Source organism: Hypomesus nipponensis, chromosome 10 (genome assembly GCF_054491055.1).
Source record: "Hypomesus nipponensis isolate SF chromosome 10, ASM5449105v1, whole genome shotgun sequence".
Taxonomy (NCBI): domain Eukaryota; kingdom Metazoa; phylum Chordata; class Actinopteri; order Osmeriformes; family Osmeridae; genus Hypomesus; species Hypomesus nipponensis.
In genome coordinates this window covers 9,081,949-9,109,812 of record NC_140370.1, presented here as the reverse complement: position 1 = coordinate 9,109,812, position 27,864 = coordinate 9,081,949, and the positions used below count along the sequence as shown (strand labels likewise).

The 27,864-nt window shown below is 41.3% G+C and overlaps 1 protein-coding gene across 1 annotated transcript; it reads left to right on the top strand.

Annotated features, from left to right (window-relative positions):
• The first annotated feature begins 505 nt into the window (after positions 1-505).
• tmeff1a (transmembrane protein with EGF-like and two follistatin-like domains 1a) lies at positions 506-27,827 on the top strand. Its single transcript, XM_084708532.1, has 10 exons — positions 506-1,211; positions 15,587-15,696; positions 16,812-16,941; positions 18,389-18,415; positions 20,930-21,026; positions 21,346-21,494; positions 24,300-24,371; positions 25,007-25,124; positions 25,493-25,654; positions 26,129-27,827. Exons 1-10 carry the CDS (start codon positions 1,058-1,060, stop codon positions 26,211-26,213), a joined length of 1,104 nt encoding a protein of 367 aa, XP_084564658.1. The 5' UTR covers positions 506-1,057; the 3' UTR covers positions 26,214-27,827.
• The last annotated feature ends 37 nt before the right edge of the window (positions 27,828-27,864 follow it).

The following is a 27,864-nucleotide window of genomic DNA, read 5'->3' as shown; positions in this document are numbered from 1 at the left end:
GCACCTGCCTTCTTCTTGGGTGTTTTCCAGTGGTGCTTACAGAGTCCAAAAAAGAAACTGGGGCTCCATCTGGACAATGTAAATATTAGCACAATGTTCTCATGTTCCAACATGTTGAAGCAAGGCAGTCTATTTGAAAAACTAACAAGTGAATGCCTAGAGTGACGAACATCCTAACGAAATCCGACTGACCTCTGTTCAAATAACGTGTTTGTTTTTGTTTGGAATTTATATCCTATATTTGATGTAAAACATATTTTGTTTGCACACACTGTTCAAAGGAGCGGCCTAGTTAATTAGATTTCAACAAATATAGAGATTGGTTTGGAAAAACTGACAACTATGTGTGTTTAGACTAACTATGTGCGCTCGCGCTCGTGTTTTTTAAGGGTCCGGGTCAAGAAAGGCTGAGAAAAGGGCTAGGATTTGGAAACAGGGTAAAGCCTACTCTCACGTGACTTTTCTCCTCTCAAAATCCCTTTGTTGTAGCTGTTGCAGCTGCAGCTGTTGTACATCGGTCGTATTTTCTTTATTTCACAGTACTTGACATTACCTTCAGTTTACAAAAAAGAACACATCTCAAGAGTGCAGTTGCTAATTGAGAGAGAGAGTGTGTGTGTGTGTGTGTGTGTGTGTGTGAGAGAGATTCAGGTACTAAGTTGTTTTGAAATAAGGGGTCGCCAGGGTCTTCGATCTGGGGCGTCAGATAAGTCATAAAAAGACCCGGAGTGCGTTGTAAGGACGGCGAGGATGCTGGCTGCTGCCTCGGTTGTCATCTTGGCGATTATAGACAGCCACCTGGCTTCTAGAAGATATACGCATTTGGAGTAAAGAGATTTCATAAGATTTCTTGCACTGATTTTACGAAAAATCTCAGTGCTTTTTCAAGTCGTTGTCATAGTGCGTTCTCTAACATACATGCGCCCCTGGCTATACCGTGCTCATTCATTCAGCAGTTTTTTTCTCTGTAGCATTGAGTGAAAGGTTTCAAACTGAATTAACATTCTGAAACATTTTGTGACGGTAACCTTTGGGCATCGTCTCCATCCTTTTCATCATGTTCGGAGGCTTGTGCCATAGAAGGTTGCATGGACCTTTGGCTGGCTTTTACCTAGCTTTCTTCTGCTTCGTGGCTATCGCTACCCTGCCTGGAACACTAGCATCTTACCCTCAAAGTGGCGAATGCAAAGGCAAAGGCAAAGACTGCACAGGTAAGTGTGCTCGAAATAGTACAGTATGTTGTGCTTTAGTGAAGATGTCACATTTCAATCGTCTAAATGACTTTTTAGGGCGTCTCATCAACTGCAAGTTGGTTTCGCGAAGCGTAAGAATACGAGATTGCAGTACATGTCAAATGCGCAATTAGCTCATTTTGGGATGGTCACACAACACATCATAATCTCGTTTGTTGTATAACTCACAGGTTTATTATACATTGAGGATAGCTGTAGTGGAACCCCACCCAGACTTTAAAATTGCCGTCTATGTTTCTCTTGAACCCCTTCTACCTGGTAACATAGGCTACCTAAGAAGATTTGTCCTTTAACAATAAAAGCGAAATATAATCCTCTGTACTCTCCACTGTATTTTATTAAGGAACCTCAGAATTGTTTTTTTCTTCCATGTGTTTACATAAAAAATTAAGCATTTTTATCATACCACGACGAGTAGGCTGAACTAAATCCTATAGCCTACTCTTTTCAAATTTGAGACGTATATTATGAGACGAGTATTAGCGCAGACAAAATAACATTTCAATGCAATCCATGCAGTAGCCTAACATACTTTAAGCAATGCCCTGGACAAGGCCTTATTACATACATTAACTGGGATTTGAATTGATTTTGTATATCCTTGGAATGTTTGGTGTAATAAAGTAATTGAGATAGATGATTTAGCCCAGTTCCATGTAATCAACACAGTGGCTAGTAATCTATGCTTAGTAGACAAATTGAACCTCATAATGAATTAGAGCAAAACTGCTATTGTAGGATAAGCATCATGTATCGCAGTTTCTAGCTACAGCCTGTGTGTGTATTTGTGTGCGTGTGCATGTGTTGATTGTCAGGGTCACCGGGAGTATTAGTAACAGGAATGTGTTGTTTCAGCATGGACAGATGAGTAGGCTTCATTGTGAAACATCCAGATCACTGACTGACATGTTTTCAAACCATTTGGAGTTTAAAGTCTGTCTCGTTTTTTTTTTACTGAATGCATGATTTACTTATTGATCTGAAGGACCAAGTTTAATTTTGAAGAAGCAGTCAGTTTACCTTGTAAACACATCAGTGATGTTTCTATTGGTGTTCAAATGAGGTTCTATAATTATAGAGAACACTCAAAAAGGGTTATACAAGAGGGATGCCTATTCATATTTCCTGTCATGCCTCTTATTACGGAGTCTGGAAGATCACAGCACTGTGCCAGGTCATGATGTTGGACAGTGTGCATGTTCATTTGCTCTGTGTGTGTCAGGATGCATGTGTGTGCACATGTGTGTCAGTACATATGTGCACCAGGTCTGTCTGCACCCCCATATTTTGAATGGTCTGAAACCAGTTCAAAGCTGAGCTTTGTAATTGTGTGGTTTACAGAGCAAGAGCTTCTTATTAGTGACATATGTTCCCCTCTAAGAAGAAACCATTTTTGATCACATGTGCTTCATTCTCCCATATCCCAAAACTCTGAAAGTCTGAGGCTTTGGATATAATTTGGTGTGGGATGTGAAGGAATTTCTTTTAGTCTTCCAAGCCTTTGATGACACATAAGGCATCTTTGCTATATGTGCTAAGATAAGTAGAGTCCGAAAGTTTTCTTTTTGAGATTACAGGCTATTTACCCCAGGGAGAGTTCTCTCAGAGTATTTAAGTTCAAAACCCAAATTCTGCCTGCATTAATACAGCATTCAGCAGCTCATGCAATATTCATGAGCTTTATTACCTCCCAATGTGATACCTGATTGAGTGACTCTCACATGCCAGTGTCGGTATGATATAACTGGAAACAGTGTATCACGTTTCAGTATCTAATAGATTTAATAAAAAATGTAACAAGAATCTCGACACAAGCTCTGCTGTGGATGAATATTGATGTTCTTCATAATTTACGGTTCTGAAAGATGGTGGCGTTGGAACCATGATCAGTCTGTCTGGAATCATCTGCAATGTTTACATATCAATATTTCAAGCTTGCCCTCCAGACTAATTAGAGTCATGTAATTCACTATTTTATATAATGGGGTACAAAGGGTTCTGGGTTGTTGTGTCCTTGGGCAGCACACTTAGCCTGAATTGTTTCAGTGTGACATTTAGAAAATTCATGAACAGGAGAGCTCAGGGAGAAGTGTCCGAACCTTAAATTAATAAATATCCCTAATGTGTAGATAACATCTCTAACATATTTTCAAAATATTTCCTTTTACAAAAATCATTGGTACTGACCACCACTTTCTATTTTACATGGTTTAACATGTAAAATGGTTTCTCTCTCTCTCTTTCTCTCTCTCTCTCTCTCTCTCTCTCTCTCTCTCTCTCTCTCTCTCTCTCTCTCTCTCTCTCTCTCTCTCTCTCTCTCTCACTCACAGCCATGGATTATTCAAAACACAGACAAAAGATGAATCATATTTTTGGTGCCATAACCCACATGTTCTTATATGAGGTTTTATGCAGGATAAAAACTCTTTCCAGCTAATTACACGTTCTGTGCTTTAACAGTGAGACACAAGATGGTGTGTGTTTTACTATGGTCATGAAACCCGTACTCTTTGGAGAAAGACAGAGGGCAAAATCATATGGGATTCTTAACACTGCTCGCCAGCTCTATTTTTAACACTAATCTTTTCCATGGGTTCTGAGAGACTCAGCTCCCCTTTAAAGTTTGGTTTGTGTTTCATAGATGGCAAAAACAACATAAGAAGCCAGCTCCCCCCACGGTGACTGTTGACTTTTATGTCAGTCAAGGGCAATACTGCGACCCATTCAATGTCCCATGGGGCTCAAGGTGTCAAGACATCCTCGCTGTTCTAACAGTATGATCACCCAACTGAGGCATGCTATTTCTTGATAGACTGACAGGTCCCTGACGTTGGAACCAGACACTCACAGTACAGTGCCTGTTTATGGCCCTATACAACCGGTGTAGAAGATGATGGGTCTAAGGGATTGAGGTATCTGCAGTGTGTAGAGATTGAATTCCTTTAGGTTCAATCTTAAGTGTTTTTGTCGGTGGGTTTCTGTGAGGTGGATTTCTCTCCTACTGAGAGGGAATTAGCTTAAAACCTGGTTTTAAGGGAACCAATTAACTTCAGCACAATGGGGTGACATTTTGAAGGTTATTTTTTTTCACAGAAGCAGGCAATGAATTGTATTTGTCAAGCAGATATATATTGGATTTTCAATTACCATAAGCTCTGATTGACAGAATTATTTATTTAAAAACTGGGAAAACACAGCAGTTTCTCTTTTCTGGTATTTGGCAGGAAGTCCATTTTATCTCGAGTATTTGTGTTGTTGAAGTGGCCAGTGGTCTCCGCAATAATGCTTTGAGATCTGTCCACCAAAGAGAATATCACACCATCATGGTATTAAAGTGACCTATTAAGGGCTTCTCTAAAGTAAGTCATCTTTAATCCAACCCCAAACACTGTGTTTTAAGACAACCTTTCAGTATTAGATGACCCTATATCCTCACCCCCTCAGTGTTCCCTGACTCTCCCATGGTATAGTATCATGACTCACTATGGTTCAGAAGAAACCAATGCATCACTGGTCCTATACACTATTGTATTCCCTCCAGCCTCTCAGGTGTTGAAAGACAATACTCTGTGGTTTCCTAATTTACCACGTAGCACGTAGTATGGCTTACAACAACATCAAAAGTTATGATTTCACATCAAAAGGTGTAACTTTTCCAAAAGATCAAGTTTAGCCATAAAACAGCCTAGATGTCAGCTCCTTTTAAGGAGGCTTGGATTAACCAGTTCAGTTGTGATTTATGCATTATTTCAAGCTTTCATCTTGAAACATGCTGTTAGATTCTTCGGAAGGCACCTCAATACAGTCTCATCTGGCCTTGAACACTTCTCGTTCCGGGAGTGACATGAACCCGTAATGGTATTGTCAGTGCTTTAGATGGGATACACAACTCCTTCACGTCTAGATTTAGCCAGGAGGCTAAGTCTTAGACACTCAGATTCAAAGCAGTTTTAGCCTTCAAAGGACCATGGCTTCATTTGGGGTAAAGGCTGCTCAGCCCTTTATGTACTCATGTCTGAGGAGAGTGTTCTTGTTCACAGCAAAACAAACTGTAATCTTCAGTAGCCTCGCAGTCAGTACACACTGCATCAGTCTAAGCAAAGATACTGACATGTAAGCACCGCAGACAGTAGATAAGGCAATGTTTCAGCATGCTAATTCTGTTCCCCGATATACTACATCAACTGAGCTGTCTTATATTTACACAAGGAGTTATTGTATATGTCTAATAGCATCCCTTAATCTTGCCAGACTTTACACCCACTACAGCATCCTACGGGGGTCTTTCTCCCCTGAAAAATTGGAAGCAATTAAGATGTGGTGTTGAAACCACAGGCTGAGAAAATTAAAACGATTTTTATAACATCAGATTAATGTGTGGGCTGTCAATTATGCGTTGTAAGACTGTATGCGTCAATGGCTTTTTAGATAAACTATGAATGACAGGTTTATGAAAACAACACTGCCATGGAAATTTGTGAAGTGTCATTTATCAGTCTTAAAGGCACTCTCTAGATGGCTGAGCTGCACTGGTTGGATATTCTTAGCCATTGTATGATCTGAAATTGTAAAAGTATGATAACAAAAAAAGTATGGGTTGAATATAGGGTTGCAGAGGGGCAGAAAATGTGGCCTCAATAGCCCTGCAGTAAGTAGTGTGCTGTGTGCATGGGATTGAGGAATGCGTAGGGTAGACATTCAACAGAATTTGCAATAAATCTGATTGTTTTATTAAGATCATGATGCAAGATTTTTTTTCCTAAACTACATTTAAGTTTCCCGTAATAGGCTAACCTGCTATAGTTCCTCTGAGGGAACTGCTATTTGTGCTGGTTTCTGCTTTTACGTCTCCCAATATAGGCTACAAGGAGAAAGGGCTCCTTCATACAGTATCTGTGGTTTAGATCCACTTGTTTTAGCTGAATTCTATATGGTGTCTGCAGTGCTTGTTGTTGTTTTTGTTTTTTTGGAATGGCTTCATTGGACGACAACAACACCTAGATGAAATGGAGATCCCTGTCTCTGTTGCTGTTGTCCTTGGAGCAGGGCAGGATGAGATCCACTGATTACTGCCTTCTAATCCATGCTAAAAGGACAGTCTGAGCATTGTCATTTTGACCAAAACAAGTTGTCTTCAGGGAATCTTTGTACCACAATACTTGCAGCTTCTGTTGCTCCGTCAGTTGGATGAGTGCAACTGAAATTGTCAGTTTTTTTTTTAGATTGATAGGATGACAATTTTTTCACCATGAATTATGACTTTTCACAAGTGATGTGAAATTTTGATAAATGGGTCTATTGGGATTGGGCAGGTTTCTTGACACTGTACTAGTCCGAGAGTGTATAATCTAGAAGACATTGAGGCGTAACCTGGAATCCACTGTCTGTTAGAACTCATATAGACAAAGTCTATAATTAGTGCACACATCCTACTTGTGATGGAAGCACAGCTCTGTGGCAACATCCATGGCAACAAAAGGCATTTTGTGCCAGACTGGCCCCTATTTACCAAATGCTGTCTGTATTGAGGAACCCATCTCTTTGTTTTTCCTTCCATTTAGTAACACAACAACTGTGAATGCTTGTCAGGATACTTTCATTCTATTCATATTAACCACTGCAGCAAGCCTGCAATTGAACACATTTCCTTTTCGGAAAGCTTTTCCAACAAATCATGTGGAAAGAGCTTTCAGTGTTGAGGAAAGAAAATGGACTACATGGGGACAGCACAAAAACATGAGAGAAGGCAGGATTCATTTATGATGCATAGTTTTTCTGTCTTTTCATCCGACCCGTTACCCCAAGGGTACATTGTCCTGCCATGGTTATTTAATTTTGATGCCAACTTAGTTCATTTAGGGTACATTTTGCCTCATATCTTACAGACAGGTACTTTCCATAAGAAGCATTTCAGATGTCCATTCACTGTCTTTTATTTTATACCATACACATTCTATACGATATTACTTATCGTAGGTTTATTGGTATGTATTTATTCACCAGGCTGAGTGTGCCTATCTAGGGCAGGCCTTTGTTTCTGTCCTCTGTATTATTGAACCTTCCAAGATCATAATTGCTGAAGGGTCTGCTGTGTAGTCATTAGCCATAGCCAGGCTGGAGGTAGCTTCCCTTCCCCATTGATTGTGGCCAGACAAAAGAGTCTAAGAAGGATGGGGTTGGGTCTGTGTGCCTTGAACGATAGCAGGATCTGTGATCTCCACTTACAGGACCACAGGAAACCCAACTGGAGAGACAGAGTTTGGTTTCATAGGCCGGCGCACAGCACTGCAGACCAGCGCTTTCAATCGCTTTATGTGCCAATTAAAATGCATCGAGTTCAAATCACCTGCCGGTTTGCTGTTTGAGCTTAGATCCCGGGTCTGGCATCCTCCTGTGTGTGCCCAGAATTGGAATGGGACCTGATTAGTCCCGCATCAGTGAATTCTTGGGTGGATTTACTGTGCCATTTTATTCATGTACAGAAGAAATGGTTTAGCCTCAGAGCGTGCTTTACGAGTGTAGCATGGAGTGGACACAGGAGGCATATTATCCCGCTATGCTCAAATACTTGATAAATTATCATTATCATGAAATGTTTTCAGAGCTAATTGTATTTGGATTTATATTGTCTCTATTAACAGTAATGTTATCTTATGGATACCTCTACTGATATTTGTATTGCAGGAACAGGAAATAGGCTCCCTCTTCTTCTGGATTCTATCGTCTGCTTTATCTTTGTTGATCACTGTAACTCATTCACCAGAAGCTGTTTAGCTGTTCCACGTCAGACCGCTGCAGCAATTTGAGCAGTCTTATACTCCTGAGGAGCAGAGACACGTACCGCTAAATCTCTTTAGTCTTACAGATGCGGGCAATGTCTCTCGTCACATGAAGCAGTAAAATCAAATCGAACAGCGGTTGTGTTTGTGCTTCAAAATCAATATTGGAGTGAGAATTTTTTCAGCTTTGTAACACGCTCACCGTGATATTTATGCGATTTCATGGATTGGGAGAAGACCCTCTTCAGGACCATGCACTGAAGCTTTGGCAGAGGGATAAACACACTTTGACAGCTAGTTCACTTTGAGGTTGCAAGAAAGGCATGGACAGATAAAAATGATCCCATAAACCTTAAATGGAAATGCCAGGACAGTCTACAAGGGATTTTGTTGTGTGGCGACCAAAGAAAAAGTGAAATGTTGGATCTGCTCTACTTGTCAAATTTTAGCGTTTTTTTTTGCTGCGTGCTTGTGGTTGCCATGCCCTCTTTCAATGTGTCCCATAAGGAGCTAACAGACAATAAGAACATGCAGAGAAGCTGTAAACACTCTTTAAGGGGACTGTGAGAACTGCCACAGGAAAGACAAAAGCCCTCCGTATCAACTTTCACAACAGACCCTTTTTGAATCTCTTAGAGCTTACCCCAGTTAAGACAAAAGCATCATCCAGAGAGCTCTCGGTGAGGGGCCGGTTTGCCTACATTTCATTGAAAGCAGAGAGGAAAGCAGCAACAGCTAAAGTGCACTGTGTATTTTTCCCACTAGCAATCATCATTTTGAAACAAATTATACAATGTGAAATTGTTAGAGCGGCAATTATGTAAATTGTAATACCATTTGCTGGGACGAAGGGATTAAAGAGGTTGACATGGGGGTGGAGAAGGCTGACTGGTTGCTGTCCAATTTGTGACGATGCCATTTGCTAGTTATATGACCCTCAGATGTAATGTGGGCTACACTAGGAGGCAGGAGGTGTTGGGATTGTCACCCTGCCTTTAGGGTGGGAGACACCATGGTAACATATTTGGGAATAGGCCTACTCCTTGACACTGTCTTGTTTTGCTAGTTCCTTACAAACAGACTCAAACTGACCCCTTTTGTTCGAGAAAGTATTCACGTGTTTTGGCCGTAAAGTGTATGTTGGTTGATCTCCGGTTGACAAATTTGTGGGGCTTCTCTGATGGGTGTGTCCTTGTTTGTGTGTCTAGCGGAGACAGAATGGTGGGGAAAGGGAGGAAGGGCAGCCAGGTTGCATTACAGGATGTCAGAGGGTCCACTGGGAGGGCACTGGAGAGTCTCTGCCAGTAGGTCTCATTTCATCAGGAGCGAGGCCAAGACAGACGGATACAGGGAGAGAGCGACTCAAATCCAGCAGATCAATAGAAAACTAAGGACATGAGATATCAAAGTAGTCTTCAGAGTGTCTAGTCCCCACACTCAGATCTGTAGTCTATGGCAGGTGGACAGCTGCCAAGTGGACAGCTATTCCAAGGTGTGAATGGCTATTTCTGTAATCAGTAAATTAGTCAACCCCTTGGAGGTTGGTATGGGAGAGGCAGAACAAGTCACACGGTATATGGAATATGAATGTTACTCAATTGCAAGGAAACTTGGATGGAGTTTTGTATGGACAAAATGTAGTACATTTTGAAAGATAAGGTAAAGGCAAACCAAGGTGACATCTTACACAGTTTAGCTTGCTGTGAAGAGCCAGCATCACTTGCATTATGAAGGTTACCAGCACATAATTTTTCCTCATGTCAGAGGTGTAGCTTTGTCCAGAACCACAGGACCTGTTGGGTTAGGTGTTGAAAAGGGAGGGAAGCGTGCTGTGGCTGGTGTTACATAAAGGGGTTCTGATAAAGCAGTTCCTGCAGTCAAGTCCCCAACAGGTTGAAATGGTGTCAAGGCCTTTTGTCCTGTTAACACAGACAGATGGAAACCTCTGGAAATAAGAGCAACTGAGGACAATGCACTTTTTCCCTCTCCAACTCCTTTATCCGTTTCAGGTTTTGGGAATGGGGGGGGGAACGGGTAGCGGTTACCAAATTTAATCAAGATGAAAACTGTACCATTTTATATCTCTTTGTTTCATATGTGGTTTGTTTTACAGTCGAGGTAATAGACGTCAAAAGCCAAATCACGCTCCTTTCCCTTATTGCTCTACCACCCCCCTTTATCTCTTTCTCCTGTGAAGCACACACACACACACACACACACACACACACACACACACACACACACACACACATACACACACAGCGCCTGTATGCAGCTTACAGGCTGAAAGGCACAGGGTCACTCAGCCTTTGAATTCCCCCAGCACTTAAATCTTTCATCACGTCAAGCTCCTCTCCCCCAGTTCTTTGCCTCCTGCTGGGAAGCCCCTGCTTCTTCTCTGTGGTTTTAGTTAGAAACTGTCATTATTTCAGCCCTCCCCCCCATAAGATTTCCGTCCCCTACTTTTGTTCCCCAAGTCCTTTGTGACCATGTGCTGTAAGAGATTCATGCCTTTCTGAAGCAAGAGGACACTGCCACAAAAGGGTGCCTTCCTAGTAAGGCTAAAAGCTTACACTGTTGTTTCTTTTTTACTGGTGTTTGGTAGACTTCACTGTCTTTGAAAGTGTCAATCGTAATAAGTCTGCTTTAGAGAAAAGATACATTTGTAGTGGCAGTATTCTAATTAACAAAGGTTTTCTGCCAATGGTTCGAACTATTAAAAAGCTTTTGTACAGAATTTCTGCTTCATGTTTCTCATTTGAATTTCATTGACGTCAGAGGTGTACATTTGTGCCTTTTTGACAAAAGCATTTTGATTTTACCCAGGTTGAAGGCACGTCAACCACCCCACGGTTCTGCTAGTTCGGAACCAGAGCCGTTCCCCTGCACCTGTGCTGTCTGTTTACGTGATAGAGAAAGAGGCACACTCATTTAGACACCTCCACAGGAGCCGAGGATGACTGGGCAGACTTGGCCCACAGGACTGGGCTGTAATAAGCGCAGCCTTCTGTCTGCAGAGAGGGAGGGCTTCCTCAGGATGCTCTAATGCTTTGTATTTTCAGACTCTTATTTGTAAGAGAGGAGAATGATTATAGCGTAGATTGCATTGCACAGTAATGGTGCCATTAGTAGCCATGCAGTTCTGGGATGAGGGTTTTTATTTGATACCATACATGTTGTTGTCATTGCTCTAAAAACACAACTTTATAGACTTGCAACCTAATTTGTTTCAATTTTCATTTCCAAATATTACACTTTGGTTCAGCAGTCATGAAAAACACCAGCAAGATTATTGCCTGAGGCAGTTGAGAGATGGCGAGCTGAAGAGGCTACCGTGGCAAAACAGAGTGGGAAGCACGTTTGGGCTACATCTAGCAATCAGGGTCACTTATAAACCTCTACTCTCAAGCATCAGCTCTCTTTGGTTACTCTAGAGATCTATTACTTACTCTTCTATCACTGTGTCGGTGAGACAAAAGATGAATGCAAACGAGGCTTCCGGAGGCCTAGACTGGGTGTATGACAGTGTTGACAAGAGTCATTTTCAGCTGCTATGGTTCCCAGCACTGTATATCAAAAAGGCTAATGTCATTCCAATCCAATCCGGCTTCTCCATGCATGAATAAAACATCAAAGCATTTATCTCTTTCCCAGGTAAAGATGATCTCAGCAACAACTGATCAAGGCAAATGAACCGTGTCTTCGACCCCAGGCTACATGTGTTTGCAATGCTCATTACACCCTCCAAAATTGCAAACCGGACAAATTAGTCACAATTACAGAGGAGGGGGAATGGCACAGTTCTAATTAGTAGCCCTCAGGATGTCCAGTGCTGTAATTAGGAACGGAATCACATGGTGTGGCGTTTGACCAGTTCTTCATTTCAATGTTAACAAAATGGCTGGCTTATGTGGTCATACTTCATTGTAGTGATGATAAGCAGACAGTCCAAAAAAGGATGGACGTAAATCTTTTGTACCAAATAAATCTATCCCAAATTGATTTTCTCAGTAAAGGTTTAAGCTTTACTGAGTGGCCCATAGCAACAAGGCACCAAAAGGAGTGGGGTTGAACATTTAAAATGTAATATTTAATAAATAAATAAACAAAGCAGCTGGTTTGCTCTTGCTTTGAAGGAAACAGCAAACTTCCAAGAAATTCTAACAGATCTGCCTTGCGAGATCAAGATATTTGAGGTTAACACATTTTTTTCTTCATTGTTGTCACTGCAAAGAAACTTGACTTTGGTGGCATTCTTTACAATTTCTTGAAACATTTGCTTTCCTCTGGAATATTTTGTGGTAAGGTGTACTCGAGTTCTTAGACATTGTATTGGAGAATGGTTTGGCTGTCATTCACTTTCTATGTAGTGACAACATAATCTATTGTAAAGACAGAGCCTACATCCCATATGTGGTCAGCCCAACACTTTCTCTCCAAACCTAAATAGTTGGGAAACATGCAACACAACATTTCTTATGAGCTAACAGTCTAATGTGTGTGTGGGTGGGTGGGGGATAGGAGTGTAAAGCCCTGAAGGATGTCAATTAGGAAGTCATCCAGACAGACACCAAAGCAGTGGACAGCAGTATGTGTGTGTGTCTGTGTGTGTGTGTGTGTCTGTGTGTGTGTGTGAGTGTGTGTCTGTGTGTGTGTGTGTGTGCTTTTGGGGGATGGAGGATTAGATCTGTCCCACTATAAATCTCAGGGTGAGAATCTGAAAAAGCCGAGGCTATCACTCAGTTGGCAGGTGGAGCCTGTCCTTTTAAGGCAGAGCCTGTTATTCAAATGAAGCCATTAGAAAGCACAGCAGGAGCTCTGCTCTCACATGTAAACGTGAGGGACTGGATCTGGATTAACAGAAGGGGAAATAACTAAATGGAAGTTTTTAAGAAGTTAAGACAGGTTTAACTGATTAAGTGAAAGACTATTTTGCTGTTTCTGGTTCTTTAACACCATGTTGGAATTAAGTCCCATAATGCTTAGCTGATTCCTGGTATTAATGAACATGGATCGTTTGCCATCTCCCTCTCTCATGTTTCTCCTCTATTCAGAGAGAATGCATTGCAGACATTCCCCAGTCTCTGCCTTTAGACAAAATCAATATGTTACAGACGCCCTTGAAAAGGTTGTACTTTACTCTGAAATGAAAACTGCGCCATGAAATACTTCTGTATTGTGTGTGTGTGCATGCACGTTCATGCTTTTTTTGTTGTTGCATGTTTTAGGAAATGGCTTTTCTTTCTTGCAAGAAATGGAATGCTCCACACGTACAACAAGAAATGTTTTCTTAAAAAATACACGTTAACAGAAAGAATGATGTCAAAAGAAGGCTTTTTCTATAATTACATGGTACAAAGATGAGATGTTCCAAACCACAAAGATGGTCAAAATTCCACGTCAAGCATTGAATGTGTAATAGACAGAATATTAAACTACCATGTCGTAGTAGAAATTCAAATATACCAATCCTGGACAGCATGGGTATTGGAAACTTACGGTTGGTTTTCCAGTTGAAAGAATGAAAGGGTTAGGGCATTAAAGACTTGTTCTGGTGGGGTTAGGGAAACCAGTGGAGTGTAGGCCCCAGTCTCTAAGACAGGAGATGAGGTATTGATGTCTAGTAGCCTGGAGTCAGGGAGTTTGGGGTAGATAACGACCCAAGAGACAGACTGCAAGGTGGGCATGACGACTCAGGCGAGCTGGGGGATTTGGGAGGTCGATGTGCCCCAGGTCCTGACTGCCACGGGCCAGTGGGTTCTTTAGTTCTGGCTGGATCAGGATAAGGAATTATGTGCATTTTTATTCAGTGTAGTCCCTGGAATATGTATGAGAGAATGTTTGAAATCGTGGAAATGTCTGGTCAATAACAATCATACAAACCAACGCGCGAGCATGCATGCCAGTTAGTCTATATTGTATTCAGGGTCTATATTCGGTTATAAAAACATCCAAATACATTCAAGTCATCTTAGTCCAGTGCCTTGTGCCAAACACACACACACACACACATACACACACAAACACGTTTTCCTCCTCAACCACACCCTGCCAGGCACAATCTTCCCTGATGGATGGGGCAATGGCTTGACTTAATTAGCCATGAAAGGCACACTAGCCTGCGGAAGGAAGGAAACAATGAGAGATTGAGGCCAGCCAGCAGTGGACAGCTGCTGTAAACGGCTGTTGTTGACAGGCCTCTCCCAGAACAAATGACAGAACACAGACGGTTCAGGGCCCGCCACCCCAACATGCTTTGCTCAGCGACTGCCGGAACTTGCACAGACCATGCAGACCAGACGTAGAAGCGTAACTGAGGCGATGGTCAGACGGAAAAGATTGTAATCGGCCAATTTGTGCAGCAGGAGAGATAAGTCCGCTTTGGTGACTTGTACTGCTTTGAGGGTATAGAAATTGTCTGGTTTGGGTTGATTATGGAAAGATAAGCATGATTGTACATGTAAAATCTATTTTAAGTAAGCCACTGTGAGCCTAAAATGAGCCTGTATGGATTGCCTACATTTTTCCAGCAAGCTTGTTGCGATGGATTTGGAATGTTATTCCAAATTATGAATATAAGTTATAGGATAAGCACACATAGCATTACTGTCAATACACAAAATAAAAACTTTTGCTTGACTACCATGTACTTTTTACTTAGCATTCTCTAGCTTTTTTGTGTTTCTCTGTTAGTAAAGGTTTTACAGTACAGTATACATTGTCAAAAACATCTGACCTACATCATACCAGAATCCACATACACCTGAGATTGGCAGACAGTTGGGGTTCTGCAAAGACAATTTTAGTCATACCTGTTAGTATTCTATTGCATGTTTTTGAGCCTTAATTCTAGAATTTTGGCAAAGCTTGAAGCCTTGTTTGGTTAGTGTGGCTAGTTGTTAGCGCTGTAGGCCTTTTGAGTTGGTTGGAAAGCAGTAATTACAGACCATTACAGGCTCTTCAAAGGTCGCTCATCCACGGTGTGTGACACTTACAGAGGCATGGCCGAGTAATACATGCTAAAGCTACATTACTTTGCTCCCCTTTTACCATGGGTGGGCAGGATTCCCTGGCTTTTATCTCGGCAGAGTACGACGCTAATTTAAGTTCCCCACATTTCTGAGTCACCAAGCCCTGTCATTAGTATAGGGAAGGGACGACTCCCCAGCACAGCGGGCAGGGCTACTTACCAGCAACAAAAGCCATTTCTTCATCTGTCACTGTTAGCTTTGAAGTGACTGCAGGGGGGCACAGCTGTAGGAGGAAAGAAAACTAGAATTTTCTGATAAGGTGTATAAAGCACTGCCTTTAGAGGTATACAGTTTGTAGTTAAATAGGCATGATTATTTTATATTTTGTGCCTAGAACTATGAGCATCAAACACAATGTCTAAGCAAAACATGCTAAGACATTGTGTCTTAGCATGTATTGGGGGAATACATGCCAAGACGTGGGGAATACATGATGTACATGATGTTTAGTCATCTAATTTAAACAGATAAAAACTAGAATGAATTGTTGAATAAGTGTCGTATATTTTTCTCTTTTTTTCAGACCTGTCAGAGAAGAAGAGTGACCTGCGAGTGTGTGATGACTCGACCTGCCGGTTTGGGGGTGTGTGTAGGGATGATGGTGCCCAGCTGAAGTGTGTGTGCCAGTTCCAGGTATGTGATTTAGGACACATGATGTCTGTGGCAACACTGTGTCTGTTTATGTGTGGTGTGTCTGCCTTTGTCAGTTTTACAGCCTGAGGTCATTTGAATGTCTGATTGCGCTCACCCGTGCTAGTTTGTGTGAGTGTGTGTGCGTCTACTCGGAGGGAAAGGGTTTATCATAACTATATTGAGTCCAATTAACATAAGACTTTATCAGGAATTCGGATAAAAATTGAAAATAGCACATTCCCTATAAACAGCTTTCTCAACAATGCCCTGCAATGTTCCTCCATTTGTTGCTTTCAACGTTCTTAGTAATAGGGACGTGTTGCGGCACATGATGATTAAAGTAGAGTACGGGTAGGCCCCTAGCCACAGTACAGTAACAGGTGTTTTTATTTTTTTAATTACTCTGAAGGTCCACCTGTACCTAGCATCTCTTATTCCTCTAAAGTGTTTTTTTTTTCACTTAAAACTGGCAGGGCCACAAAGAAGGTATTAAAATATCTTTATTTTCCAATTGAAAATTAATTCATTATGTGCTTGGTTGCCTCTGGGGTGGGGGGGTGGGCGGTGGGTCGGGTGGGCGGTGGGTGGGTGGTGGGGGGGTTATTTGTGTAGCCTGAGTTGTTTTTCAGAATGCTGGATGAGAAAGACACCATATTTCTCCTTAATGTGACTGTAATTACAACAGAAGGAGACCAGGTGTGTGTGTGATGAGTCCATAGGGAGATACCTTAGAGAGAGAGAAATAGAGAGAGATTCAGGTGTAACAGGAAGATACCGAGGCAGAACTGAATGCCTTAATTTAGTCCATGTTTGTTAGTCTGCCGTAGTTAGCACAGGCTTTCAGGAACTATTCAATCCTCACAATCATTGATTGATAAATGAGATGGAATGACATTATACACAGCAGTCTCATCACAACTGTGCTCCTACCAATTCTCTTGATTGGTTGACTGATTGATAGTGAAAGTCATTGATATTTTATGGCAAACCTGTTATGTACTATAACATATTTAGGTATGAGGCAAGGCATAGTTAACATTAAACAACCGAATAAAAAACAACATGAGTTCACCGTGAGTTTCTGCTTCATCATTGTTCTGGGTGTTTCATTTCAGTGTCACAAAAGCTACATCCCTGTGTGTGGCTCCAATGGAGACACCTACCAGAATGAATGTTACAGGAGACAGGCTGCTTGCAAACAGCAGAGGCTCATCTCACGAGTGTCCGATGGACCCTGCTCTGCTGGTGAGTGTTATCGAGATACATCCAGCAACTACAGTGTCAGTACTGGTGCATTATTGGTACAGTATTGGTACCAGTGAACTACCAGTACCTCTGCAAAACAGTCCTACTAGAACATCCAAGTACGACAAAATACAGTAGTCGTTCCGAACCAATGTGTCTTCAGTCCTCGAGGGAGACTGCCTGCCAAATTTACTCTATCACTGATGCATAATTGGTCGCATTGATTGCTCAGAAAAGGCCTTGTTTATCAGTTCTAGATCAATTTCTAATTAGGAGACAGAGGATGAGACGGACCAGACTGCAGCTCAGGAGAATCCCAGTGGATGTTATGGTCTGGAACAAACATTTCAAACAGTGCTCTGAGACTGGCGTCCCGGCACCAAGATGCTTTGCTCATCAACAGTCTTAACTTTACGGAGACCTGGAGACACTACCCCCCAGCCCCCCCCCCCCCCCCCCACCCCGCAAAACTAGCCGTAGGTTAAGTAGTGATCACACATGGCCAAAAGTGTGGGGAAACTTGTAGCGATGCTACAGCAGCACGGTGAACCCAATCTGTAGGGCCAGCGGCCTGATTTCCCAAGTGGTGCACCTCAGCGCGATGGTCTTGTTACGCTTTAGGAAGGGTACATATCAACGATATGCCCTCTGCTTCCTTTCCCACACCACTCAATCCGAGCAATTTCCTCCCTCCCAGATTTATGCTTCCTGTAATTGAAGCGTTTGTCAGCTCTGAGCCGAGGGGACGCTGTGAATACCTAGGACCAGGTCCATTCATATCCCCCCAGCAGGAGTTAAGGGGTAGTTTGAGAGGTCCACATTGTAGTGTATCCCTCTAGATTTGTTATGGGGATTCCAGGATCTGCCAGAGGAGGGAAAAATGTTTCCAAAGAAACCAAGGATGTGGAAAAAGAAAATGTAGAAAAGGAAGACAATGGTAAGGTTTAGGCAACCTTAGCTTGACTAATCTTAGCATTTTTGTCATCTGGCATAATATCTTCCATAGAATAATGGTGCAATACAGGTTGGATTAAAGTCCAGGTATTATTGGTGACAGCAGTTGAGAGAAGCCTATAAGCTGAATGGTTGTTTTGTGGGGGTTTGGTTGTTTTGTGTACAGCTTTTAGACCATGACATTGTGAAGAAGTGCCACAACACTAAAGTGAAATTGAATTCAACAGAGTAGCCAGCATCCATTCCTTAATTTGTAGGTTCTATGCCAGAGTCTTTGGAAGCTAGTGTCCATTTCTTAGGTCTAAAATGCGATGCCAAGTTTTGTCTTCTCAGGATCATTTTCTTAATGCAACTGTTTCATGCCAAGAAGTATGATGGCCTGTCCTATTTCAGTAGGCTACTCTTTTAAGGAGACACTGCATGGTAGACTTTCTATGTAACTGAAAACTACACTTTCAACTGAATTAATTGATCATCTTTTTCCTTTTTACAGACACAGGCTCTGGCTCTGGCGATGGAGGTATGTCATATTCTTATTACGAAATAAAATGATGACCTTATTGCCATAATAAAAGATGGTTTATATGTTTGTATCATCGATTACCAGTATGTATAGTCACAAAACGTCTGGTACAGATCAAGAAAATAAATGCCCCCTGAAAGTGGGTGGAAAGGTGCATGAGCTTCAGAAGACTGAATGTTTCTTTTTTCTTAAGTCCATCAAGGGCTATTTCAAAGGCATAAGAAGTACACTAATATTGCAGGCTATGATCCCCAATTACGTTAAAGCTAAATGCTTGTATAGTCCCTTAACCGTAACCATTGGTTTGTCTGCCAGGTGGCTGTTTAGAAAAGTAAACCTTAAATCCCTACTCATCCCCTAGGTCTCTAAGCTTTGCACTCTTCCACGATAGACTGTAAATTGCGTTTGTTGTCACAGCGTTTGTTGTTCAACATGACTGTCGGGGTTGGAATTAGAGGGTTTCTGCGTATGTCTGCTGTAATTCTTGGCCGGCTCAGGTTTGGTCTTGTTGTTATGATCAAGATCCAGTAAGGGTGTGTCTGGCCTGTCCGTCTCTGACAGCTATCACAGTAGGTTTGTATGTGTGTGTGTGTCTGCTCCGTTTGCCCTCCTAGTCCTCCATGCGTGGAGATGACCGCTGCCTCTGTTTGTGCACCTCTCTGTTGGTTGGTTGGTGTTTGTGCTGTGACATGATCAAGTGGCTGCCCTTGTTTGACTCCCAGCATTGAGTGGCTGAGCTGGGGGAGGGGAGAGCATCAGTAACCCATCTCAAGGAGTGAGTGTGTTTTCCTGAGAGATTTACGCTGATGCCCAGCCATCACGCCCCCAGAGACAACACTACTGTCTACGTGCACATCCTACCTAATATTCTATTTGTTGTTTGAATAAAAAGCCGCCACATTTTAAAACCTCTTTGACAGATTATAATAACCTATGATGGATGTTTGTGACTTTGATTTTGGCTGCAGGGGAAAAAGCGAGGCAATATATTCTTTTCATTGTATGCTTGTTTTGAGAGTAGCAGGATACGTGTATGGGGGTTGGACACTTGAATTAAAGTCTCTCATCATGTTGTGCTGCTGAACGTTGCTGTAGCTATCTGCTGAAGACACATTCTCGGACAATAGGGATGTAGGAAGTCCGGGAGACAGTGTATTGTGATTATGCAGGTAAAATGTGCAGAACAAGAGTGAATGCTGGTGTTGATTGTGGGTATGTAGAGGACGGTAGGGCTTGCGTTTTGGTGCACTGTAAGAAACCGTGTAGGTGTATTGTGTGTTATTTTCTTTTCTTTACAGAAGCATGTTTCACCTTGGCAAGCTGAACATTTGCATTTGAAACATAGCATTTGAAATGACAGTTCGAGCTGACAAGCTCCACAATAACTATTCCAAAGGATTCAGATGCAGTTTTGGAGCCATATGACAGATCAGTCTAAGCCATTGAGTTCAGTTTCTTGTTGTATTTCTTTCATTTCTCTTAGCACATCAGTCTGATCCTGTTGTATGGTAGCATGATAGAAAAAGTATTTATCCATTGACTTCTCTTTGCAAGAAGAGGGATTCATCTGCAGATTAACAGAAGGGGTTGTACATTATTTAAAACCATTTGACAGAAATGTACAATAATACATTAGCATTTTATTATTTGAAATGCCACTCAGTTAGCAACACAATAACACAATCTTATCACACAGGTTACACTCAACTAGCCTAAACCACAACAAAGCAGATTTCAATCTATTGACCAGTGTGCACCATGTCCAATACATCCATAAAAACAGCCCTCAAATTTGTCACAGGGAACTAACCCATATATACTGTGGTCTCCATACTCTGAGGGGATTATCACATTTGATAAAATATGGGTTAATTGTAATCCTCTTTGACGGAGGTGGGCGGTATTCTTTACATAATGAAATTACACTTGATGAATAATGAAATGGCCTTCGATCACTGCCGCCCAGTCATCTGGGCTCAGATAATCCCCCCCCCCCATTTCTCTGATATTTGATGGAAGCTTGTTATTGACTCTCAGCGTGAGTACACTCTATTGCCAAATCACCACTACCCTGACATATCATATGCCAGGTTATATACTGTATATGCTTTGGTTGTTGACTTTTTACCGTGTCTGGAAAAATCTCGTACTCGTTCAGGCTTGTCTAATAGAATGAGTGAGCCACCACTGTTTTTTGACTGCTCTCCTGTGGATGGTACTTCATTGTAGGCGGAACCGTTGTTGTGTCTGATTAAATTGCATGATTGTTTCAGGGAAATTATTTCGCACAACAACAAAAAAACAAATGTATCTCTGTGAAGCCATCAACCTTGTTACTGGCAGTTAACACAATGAATGTGAAACTGAAAATGTATGTAAAGATAATTTCTAGGAGAGGGCACATAGAACAGAAAAAAGTGATCCTGGCAGAGCATTTAGGATGAGGATGAACAGGAACAAAATCTGCATGTAAATTTGCCTTACTAAACCATTTGGAATCTTTCTCACCAGAATATGAGGGCTCAGGCACTGATGTTGGGAAAAAGTTCACCAAGTGCGCCACGTGCAAATATGGAGCCGAGTGTGACGAGGACTCTGAGGATGTCTGGTGAGTTCTGAACTTTATTTTAATGTCAGACATTGTATACAGAGAATTTTAGGTTGTTGACCACTAACTAGTTCAAGTCCAAGTACACAGAACATTATTTACAAATAGAGGAAAGGGCTATATAAGTGCAATATAGAACACACTTCCAGAAAAAGTTGCTAAATCAACCGGCTTTAAAACATTTGGCAAAAAACATGACTTTCATGCCCATCCCTTAAACCTTAATCTATCTACCGTGACCACCACTCATTGATTGAAACAACAAGGTTTTATTTGAAGTCAACATAATCAGCTGTTAAGAGTGGCTTCTTCTCTTTAGGTGCATATGTAACATTGACTGCAGCGGACACAATGAGAATCCAGTCTGTGCCACAGACGGGAACTCCTACAACAACCCCTGTCTGGTCCGTGAGGCCTCGTGTATGAAGCAGGAGCAGATTGACGTCAAACACCTGGGGAGATGTCCAGGTAGGACTGAACAGCAACAGTCTTCTGAACACTAACCCACTTTACTAGCTACCTAGCTTTAGTTGTGCAAACTGACCTTGTTATATGGCAGATGCTTTTAGCCAAAGCAACGTACGGTACAGACGGGTGATTTGAACCCATCGCCACTGAGCTAACCCCATCCTATGCAGTCTGTCTCTCCAAAGACTGGTGTCAAAGCTTTTCATGGGCTCGCTGTATTTGATGAGTTAAATGAGTAAAAAAATTATCTCTCAAGGCCTGAGAGACATGGCATGCTTTGCATGTCTGACCTATGTCTGAAATGTGGTTTCAGAGTGTGTATTTATGTTGGTGGATAAAAAAAGCTAGTCTCACACTGATTAGCTGTTTTCGTTTGTACAAAGCTAGCGTCTAAACGGCTTAGTCAAGAAACACTTCTCAGTGGAAGAAATTGTAGCTCAAGGTACATTAATTCCAAGGCTCTTGTCAAACAAAATGTGTTCAAAAGATACAGGTAAGTTTACATGAACTATGTTATTCAAAATATATATCCTCACAGGCTGTAGTGTCAGCCCAGTGTCAGTATCCTGTATGCTGAGCTCATAATTACATGGGTTAGCTAGCCTATCAGTTGACAAAAAGCCCCGTGATAGTCCTGCTCATGTCATGCGGACTGTAAGGCTGGCTCGACAGAAGCTGCACACTGCCAGATAAGCCCTCGCCAGGCAGACACCTGTCCTAGCCACTGAGACGACCGATCCGTCATGCAAATCAATGAGTGTACCAGCCGAGTGCACCAAAGCCTGTAAAGCAGTAAACAAACACACCGATCCTCAAAAGAAATTAAATGTATTCCCCCCTTCCATTTCAAACGCCTGTCGCGCACAAGCGTCTAAATTCAATTTACCACAGCCCCAAAGAAGTTGCCATAGTCTTGTGTGTCTCATGGACATCTTTCTTAGAGAGAAAAAAGGGAGGGGGCTAAAATGGTTCACATTAGCCGTGGCGTGATACGAGAAGTTTTGCACTGGATGGCTTTTTCAAGGGGGGCATGTGGACAAGAAGCTCATTTGCAGTCTCAGTTTGTTGTCAGATGTGTCAAGATTCTCTGTGCCAACTCCCCAAGCAATTTTATAAACCTGTCCAAGTACATCTTCAAAGTACTTGCTCTCAGATGTGAGCTCAGTTTATACACTCCCCGGAATTACAACCGCCTCTCCTTTTTTTGACACGAGGACGAGCTAGATAAAGCTTTAACGCTAAATCAGTGTTGCTCTATAGGTCTTGGCAGTGGAGAGGATCCGGACAGGTTTTATGGATTTCTTGTCGGCCGTTGAGGGCAGTCAAATGTCAGGTGCGGCGTGACAAAGCCAGTGATTGGCTCGGTAGAAGGGGGAAATCCTGACACCAGTAGGACCTGGAAGGAGCCGCCTGCTCAGTGAGAGCAACTGTAAACTTTGTCAGAATCTTGATACTTGTATTTGATAAAATGCTTTTTAGCATTAACTGGACCTAGTCCATCCTCCAGGGCACAGCCTTTTGTTTTGTGACATGGTTCAACAATGATTAATCCACAGTTGTACATTTTGAAATGTGTAAATTAAGGATTACTTGGCTTAACAGGATCAAAGAAAGTAATTTGGACAATCGTTTATTGTCATTCTTTGAACAAGCCACATAGTTACCTTGTGAAGATTAAACCTCCTAAATTAGATTGTTAATCCTTCTTTTAGCATTTTTACTTACAAACTAACATCTGAAAACAAAAACGAACATCTTTTACAACCAACCATATTAACATACATACACTTTCGCACCAAAGCAAATATTCTGGAGATGATGGACAAGTGTCTCATCAGGCTGTGTTTACGTATTCACTGCCGCCACACCTTTTTCTTCACCACTCATCCTTCCTGTTTAGCATGCACTTCCTCACCCCTGCAGGGCCAGCCAACTACACAAGAGTGGCGTTGTGTCACAGATGCAACCAACGGTTGACCGTTCCTTAATATAGGAGGTTTCAAAATGCTGTCATAACAGGTCTAACCTCCCTGAACAACCTGTCACTGACTGGATGTGCATGTGGGCACACGCTCATGCACCACATGCAGAGACACAAACACCCTCTCGGTTAGAATGACCTCGCTACTTGACGGATAGTTCTGCTCTAAGACAAAGAGTAAACATCCCCCACGTCCTTAGAAATCCCCGCAAAGCTATCAATCAGCTCCTCCAAACACAGATAAACAGTTGAAGAACTATCTCATCTCAGACATGCTGAATCCAGCTGTTCCCCTTGTAGACAGACTGACATGCATCTACAAATACATCCTAAAGCTAAAGAGATGCTGGAACATGAAATCACGACTCAAGAAATATGCTGTATTAAACAGTATCAACTACTACAGCAATAGTTTTCAGTACCATGTATATGTAGAGTTGACACAAACTGTTATCAAGTGTGGGCTGAATATGATGAAGGAACCAGCTCTCACAGAACAGCAGCCATGCCAGGATGTGGTGAATATTTGTTAGAATTCTTCAGTCCTCCATCTTGTTTAATTTAAACATGTCTTCTGCAACCCATGGACCAAACAATGTCAACATTTAGTTAACCTTGACAGTACCCAAACATAGGGGTTGCCTACTGTTAAATCAACTTTACTGTGAAAACGTTTTTTTGTTCAAACTTTTGACTGGTACTGTTTACACATACAAGGATGTATATAAACATACAACACGTATGTACACTACCTATACATACACAATGTGTGTACAGACAGTATTTACTGATATCCTATCATGTATATTCTTTTTGCACAACAGATAAAGAGAAAATAGGGAAGAGTGATGATGGAGTCCCGAAGATTGATCGTTCATTCAAGCCGGATCATATAGGTAAGAAAATTATCAGGGGCTTGTGAAGGTATAAACATATGAAGTCAGAACTCAAATGAAACATACAATGACACTAGTACTGTACATGGACTATAAGTATACCCTGAAGCCTGTTATTCTGATGATCAATGTCGAGATGAAACAGAATTTAATATAATACAGGACTTCATTTTCATGTATTCTTTCTGTGCTAAATCTCTTCTGGGAATTAATTTCAATAAAGCCTGAGTTCTTGAATCAATAGACTAAATAATGCTGCACAGTCTTATGGAGCTAATAAAGGCCAGTAACAGTGCTAGACATATTATATCAATCGGTCATGGAAATTAATGAGGAATATGGCCCTGTAATTATCACATCCAGTGATTCTAAATGCTGCAATCTATATGCTCATAGCTACTCATTGAAAGGTTCCAGGGTTATGCTGGACATATATAAATGTAGCTGTATATTCAGAGGAGTATTTATCTGTACAGCTTCCATACAATATATGAAAACATTTTACTGTGACACAATTAGGCTAGTACTAACAATACTACCTACACAACATTAAGATCCCTATTTGCTCTTTAAAAGCCTGGTCAGCATTCATTCAGCGTTGTCTCATAAATCTCATGTGACCTCTGACTCCACAGACAAGTCAGACCCAGGGGACGGCTTCTACGCTGGGAGGCCCATCCCCTGTACTGAGAGCTTTGCTGGCTTCTGTGTGCATGGGACCTGTGAGATCCAGTACAACACAGCCACCTGCAGGTCTGTCCTGCCTGGTCACCTCCTTCTCCCTTGCCTCATCTCACTGACTGCTACAAAGGCACTCTTTAAGCATCAATAAAGATGTGGATGGACTTTTAATTCCATCCACTTCAATTGATACAGACCCAGGCCTTATTTTCAGATATAATACTTTTTTATTTATTACTAAATAAACACATTAAAAAAAACTGAATTTCACTTTTTTTATGATCAGGAGTTGCCAATTGTCATTGATATTTTCTGCACTATAACCTGCAATAAATGGAGAAAAAAATTTGTTTCAGCATTGCAATAACATGTGTCAGTACCCTCATCTCAAGTATAGCTCTCATGTTAAATTAACAGTTTTTCTTGTGACTGTGGCATAGATGTGACTCTGGATACAAGGGCGTCCAATGTGAAGAGCCCCAGGATTTCAACATCCTGTACGTAGTGCCGAGCGGACAGAAGCTCCACTACGTCCTCATCGCCGCCATCATCGGAGCCGTGCAGATCGCCATCATTGTTGCTGTGGTGATGTGCATTACGAGGTAGGTGGCATGGCAGCTCATGTCTCCCTTTGATGCCTCATATTTTAATTGTTCGCATTATTGTGGGACACAGTGGATGCTAAATAATGTGACTAGTATGAGGCCAAATGCATGATGTGTTAAACTGTGACAAATACATGTTTGGTCAACGTGTGTATTTAACAAACCTCCCCTACACAGTTTCAATTGTGAAATAACTTGTACCACTAAATCATAATGAAGTGTGACTACATAGAAGTTCCTATGTAACTACAATGTTGTTACTACAGCTATTGCAATGTAGTTTCATATTAGTTAATGTAACCTTAAGGTAAAGTGTTGCCATGCGCTTTAAAGCGGTCTAAGAATACAATAGAACATTGAGCAAAACACTGACATCCATGGTGAATTTCAGCCATACAAACACACATTTAAAACGATGTAAAAAAATTTACAGAGCAGTCTATGTAATTTGACTGTTGCTTTGTTTTGCAGGAAATGCCCGAAAAACAACAGGGGCCGTCGACAAAAACAAAACATTGGACATTTCTCATCAGACACTAATTCCAGGATGGTATAGCTCATGTTTTTGATATTTTTTTCTTACAGTGTGGAATACCATTTTTATGTAAAATGTGTCATTTTATTAATTATTTTTTTCCTGGATAACAAAAAAGAAGAAAGAGGATATTTTTTCAGGGGCCTTACTTTTCATTTTTTTCTGATGGATGTGCACTGTAGCTTATCTTGTTGCACTGTTGTGACAGGCCGGTACAGCAGCCTACAGGTACGAGGAAACTGGTGACAAGACTGCTTGGTTCTTTACCTTCAAAATGTCATCTTTTCCCTACTCTTTTTTTAATTACTTTGTATAATTTTTTTTCTTCAGAATATGGTTCCATTGACAAATACACAAACGTATGATTACATGGAAATGTCTGCCTCTTTGGAATGTGATATTTATTTAAATCAATTCTTTCTGAGCCCCTCCCTTTCTCCATTGTTCTCTTTTTATCTCTTTTTACAAATGATGTGCAGCTGATCACCAAATGCAGTTTTTATTTCATGAGTGAGGGGTCAGCCAGCCAGATGGATGTTTACAAGTATTCTATGATATGTAATTAAACTTTAAAGAATACACTGTGTTTAACAAGCTAATAATATATAATTTTGTTTTTTTACTTAATGCTTATGTTCTTTTTTTATCATTAATATTTAGAAGATTCTTTTTCTAATTCCAGTTACTGTAAATCGCATGACTTGTGAAACTGTGTTCCGTGATGTAGATTTAACTTAAAGCTGACAGTCCTAAAGCCTCCATCCTGAAGCTACCGATCCGATTATTCCAGCACATTATAGTTGTCTTCCCATGTAGATATGGGTCTATTTCGGTTTGTCGGTAGCAGAGATGCGAAGAGTATTGGACAATTTGCCAGTGAGAAAAATGGAATGTGTAATGCTTAAAATGAGTCTCTTGTCTCTTCAAACCCCAGTTGTAGACATCATCTCTCGTTAACTTCAAAGTACCTTACTGCTCAAGTTTTACTGGTGAGACATGACAATGGATTGTAAGGTGACAAGGCAGCATTTTACCTGTCTTGGTATTTTATCTTCTTATCACAGAATTGTAATGGGGGATATGTTGGCTTGGATGGAGCAATGTTAGTTCATGTAAAGGAATTGAAGGACTGCACATTGAGGTACATCATCCCTTTATGGTAGATTTTATGTTGTAAAAGACCTTGTAGGTTGCTGGATAATGGATGCAAGCAAGGCTTTTCTCTGAATGTGAGGACACGTGAGTTTTATTGTCACAGTTTTTAATTCCCCCTCTGAAAATGTATTCCGAAACAGATGAAATGTAACATTCAGAACACAGGGGGATTTTTTTTATGGCAGAATAAATCAAAAAGAGGGAATTGAAGACTTTCGAGGTTGAAATGTGTCATGCTTAACCATCAGGTTAAGTGTGTTTGTGTTCTGTAATTCCATCTTGGGGCCTTCATGTAACTGTCTTAGTCTGCGTTCCTCTGGTCTCAAGTCTTTGAGCAAAGTGTTTCTACTTGTTGTTGACCATCCCAGCCGTGACTATAAATGTGACTAGAATGTGTTTGACATGTTGTTGTTATTCTGCATGTAGGACTTTATCTGCCATTTTTGTCCCCCCAAAAATAAAACAGAAGTGTTTTTTTCATGTCATGTATATGTCTCATTTAAATATGCTGTTGCAT

Excerpts from the sequence above, each read along its gene's own strand:
- tmeff1a (XM_084708532.1), top strand. The coding sequence starts at position 1,058 with ATGTTCGGAGGCTTGTGCCATAGAAGGTTGCATGGACCTTTGGCTGGC. Across the intron at positions 15,697-16,811 it reads AGTGTGTGTGCCAGTTCCAG|TGTCACAAAAGCTACATCCC; the intron begins GTATGTGATTTA and ends GTTTCATTTCAG. Across the intron at positions 25,655-26,128 it reads GTGGTGATGTGCATTACGAG|GAAATGCCCGAAAAACAACA; the intron begins GTAGGTGGCATG and ends TTTGTTTTGCAG.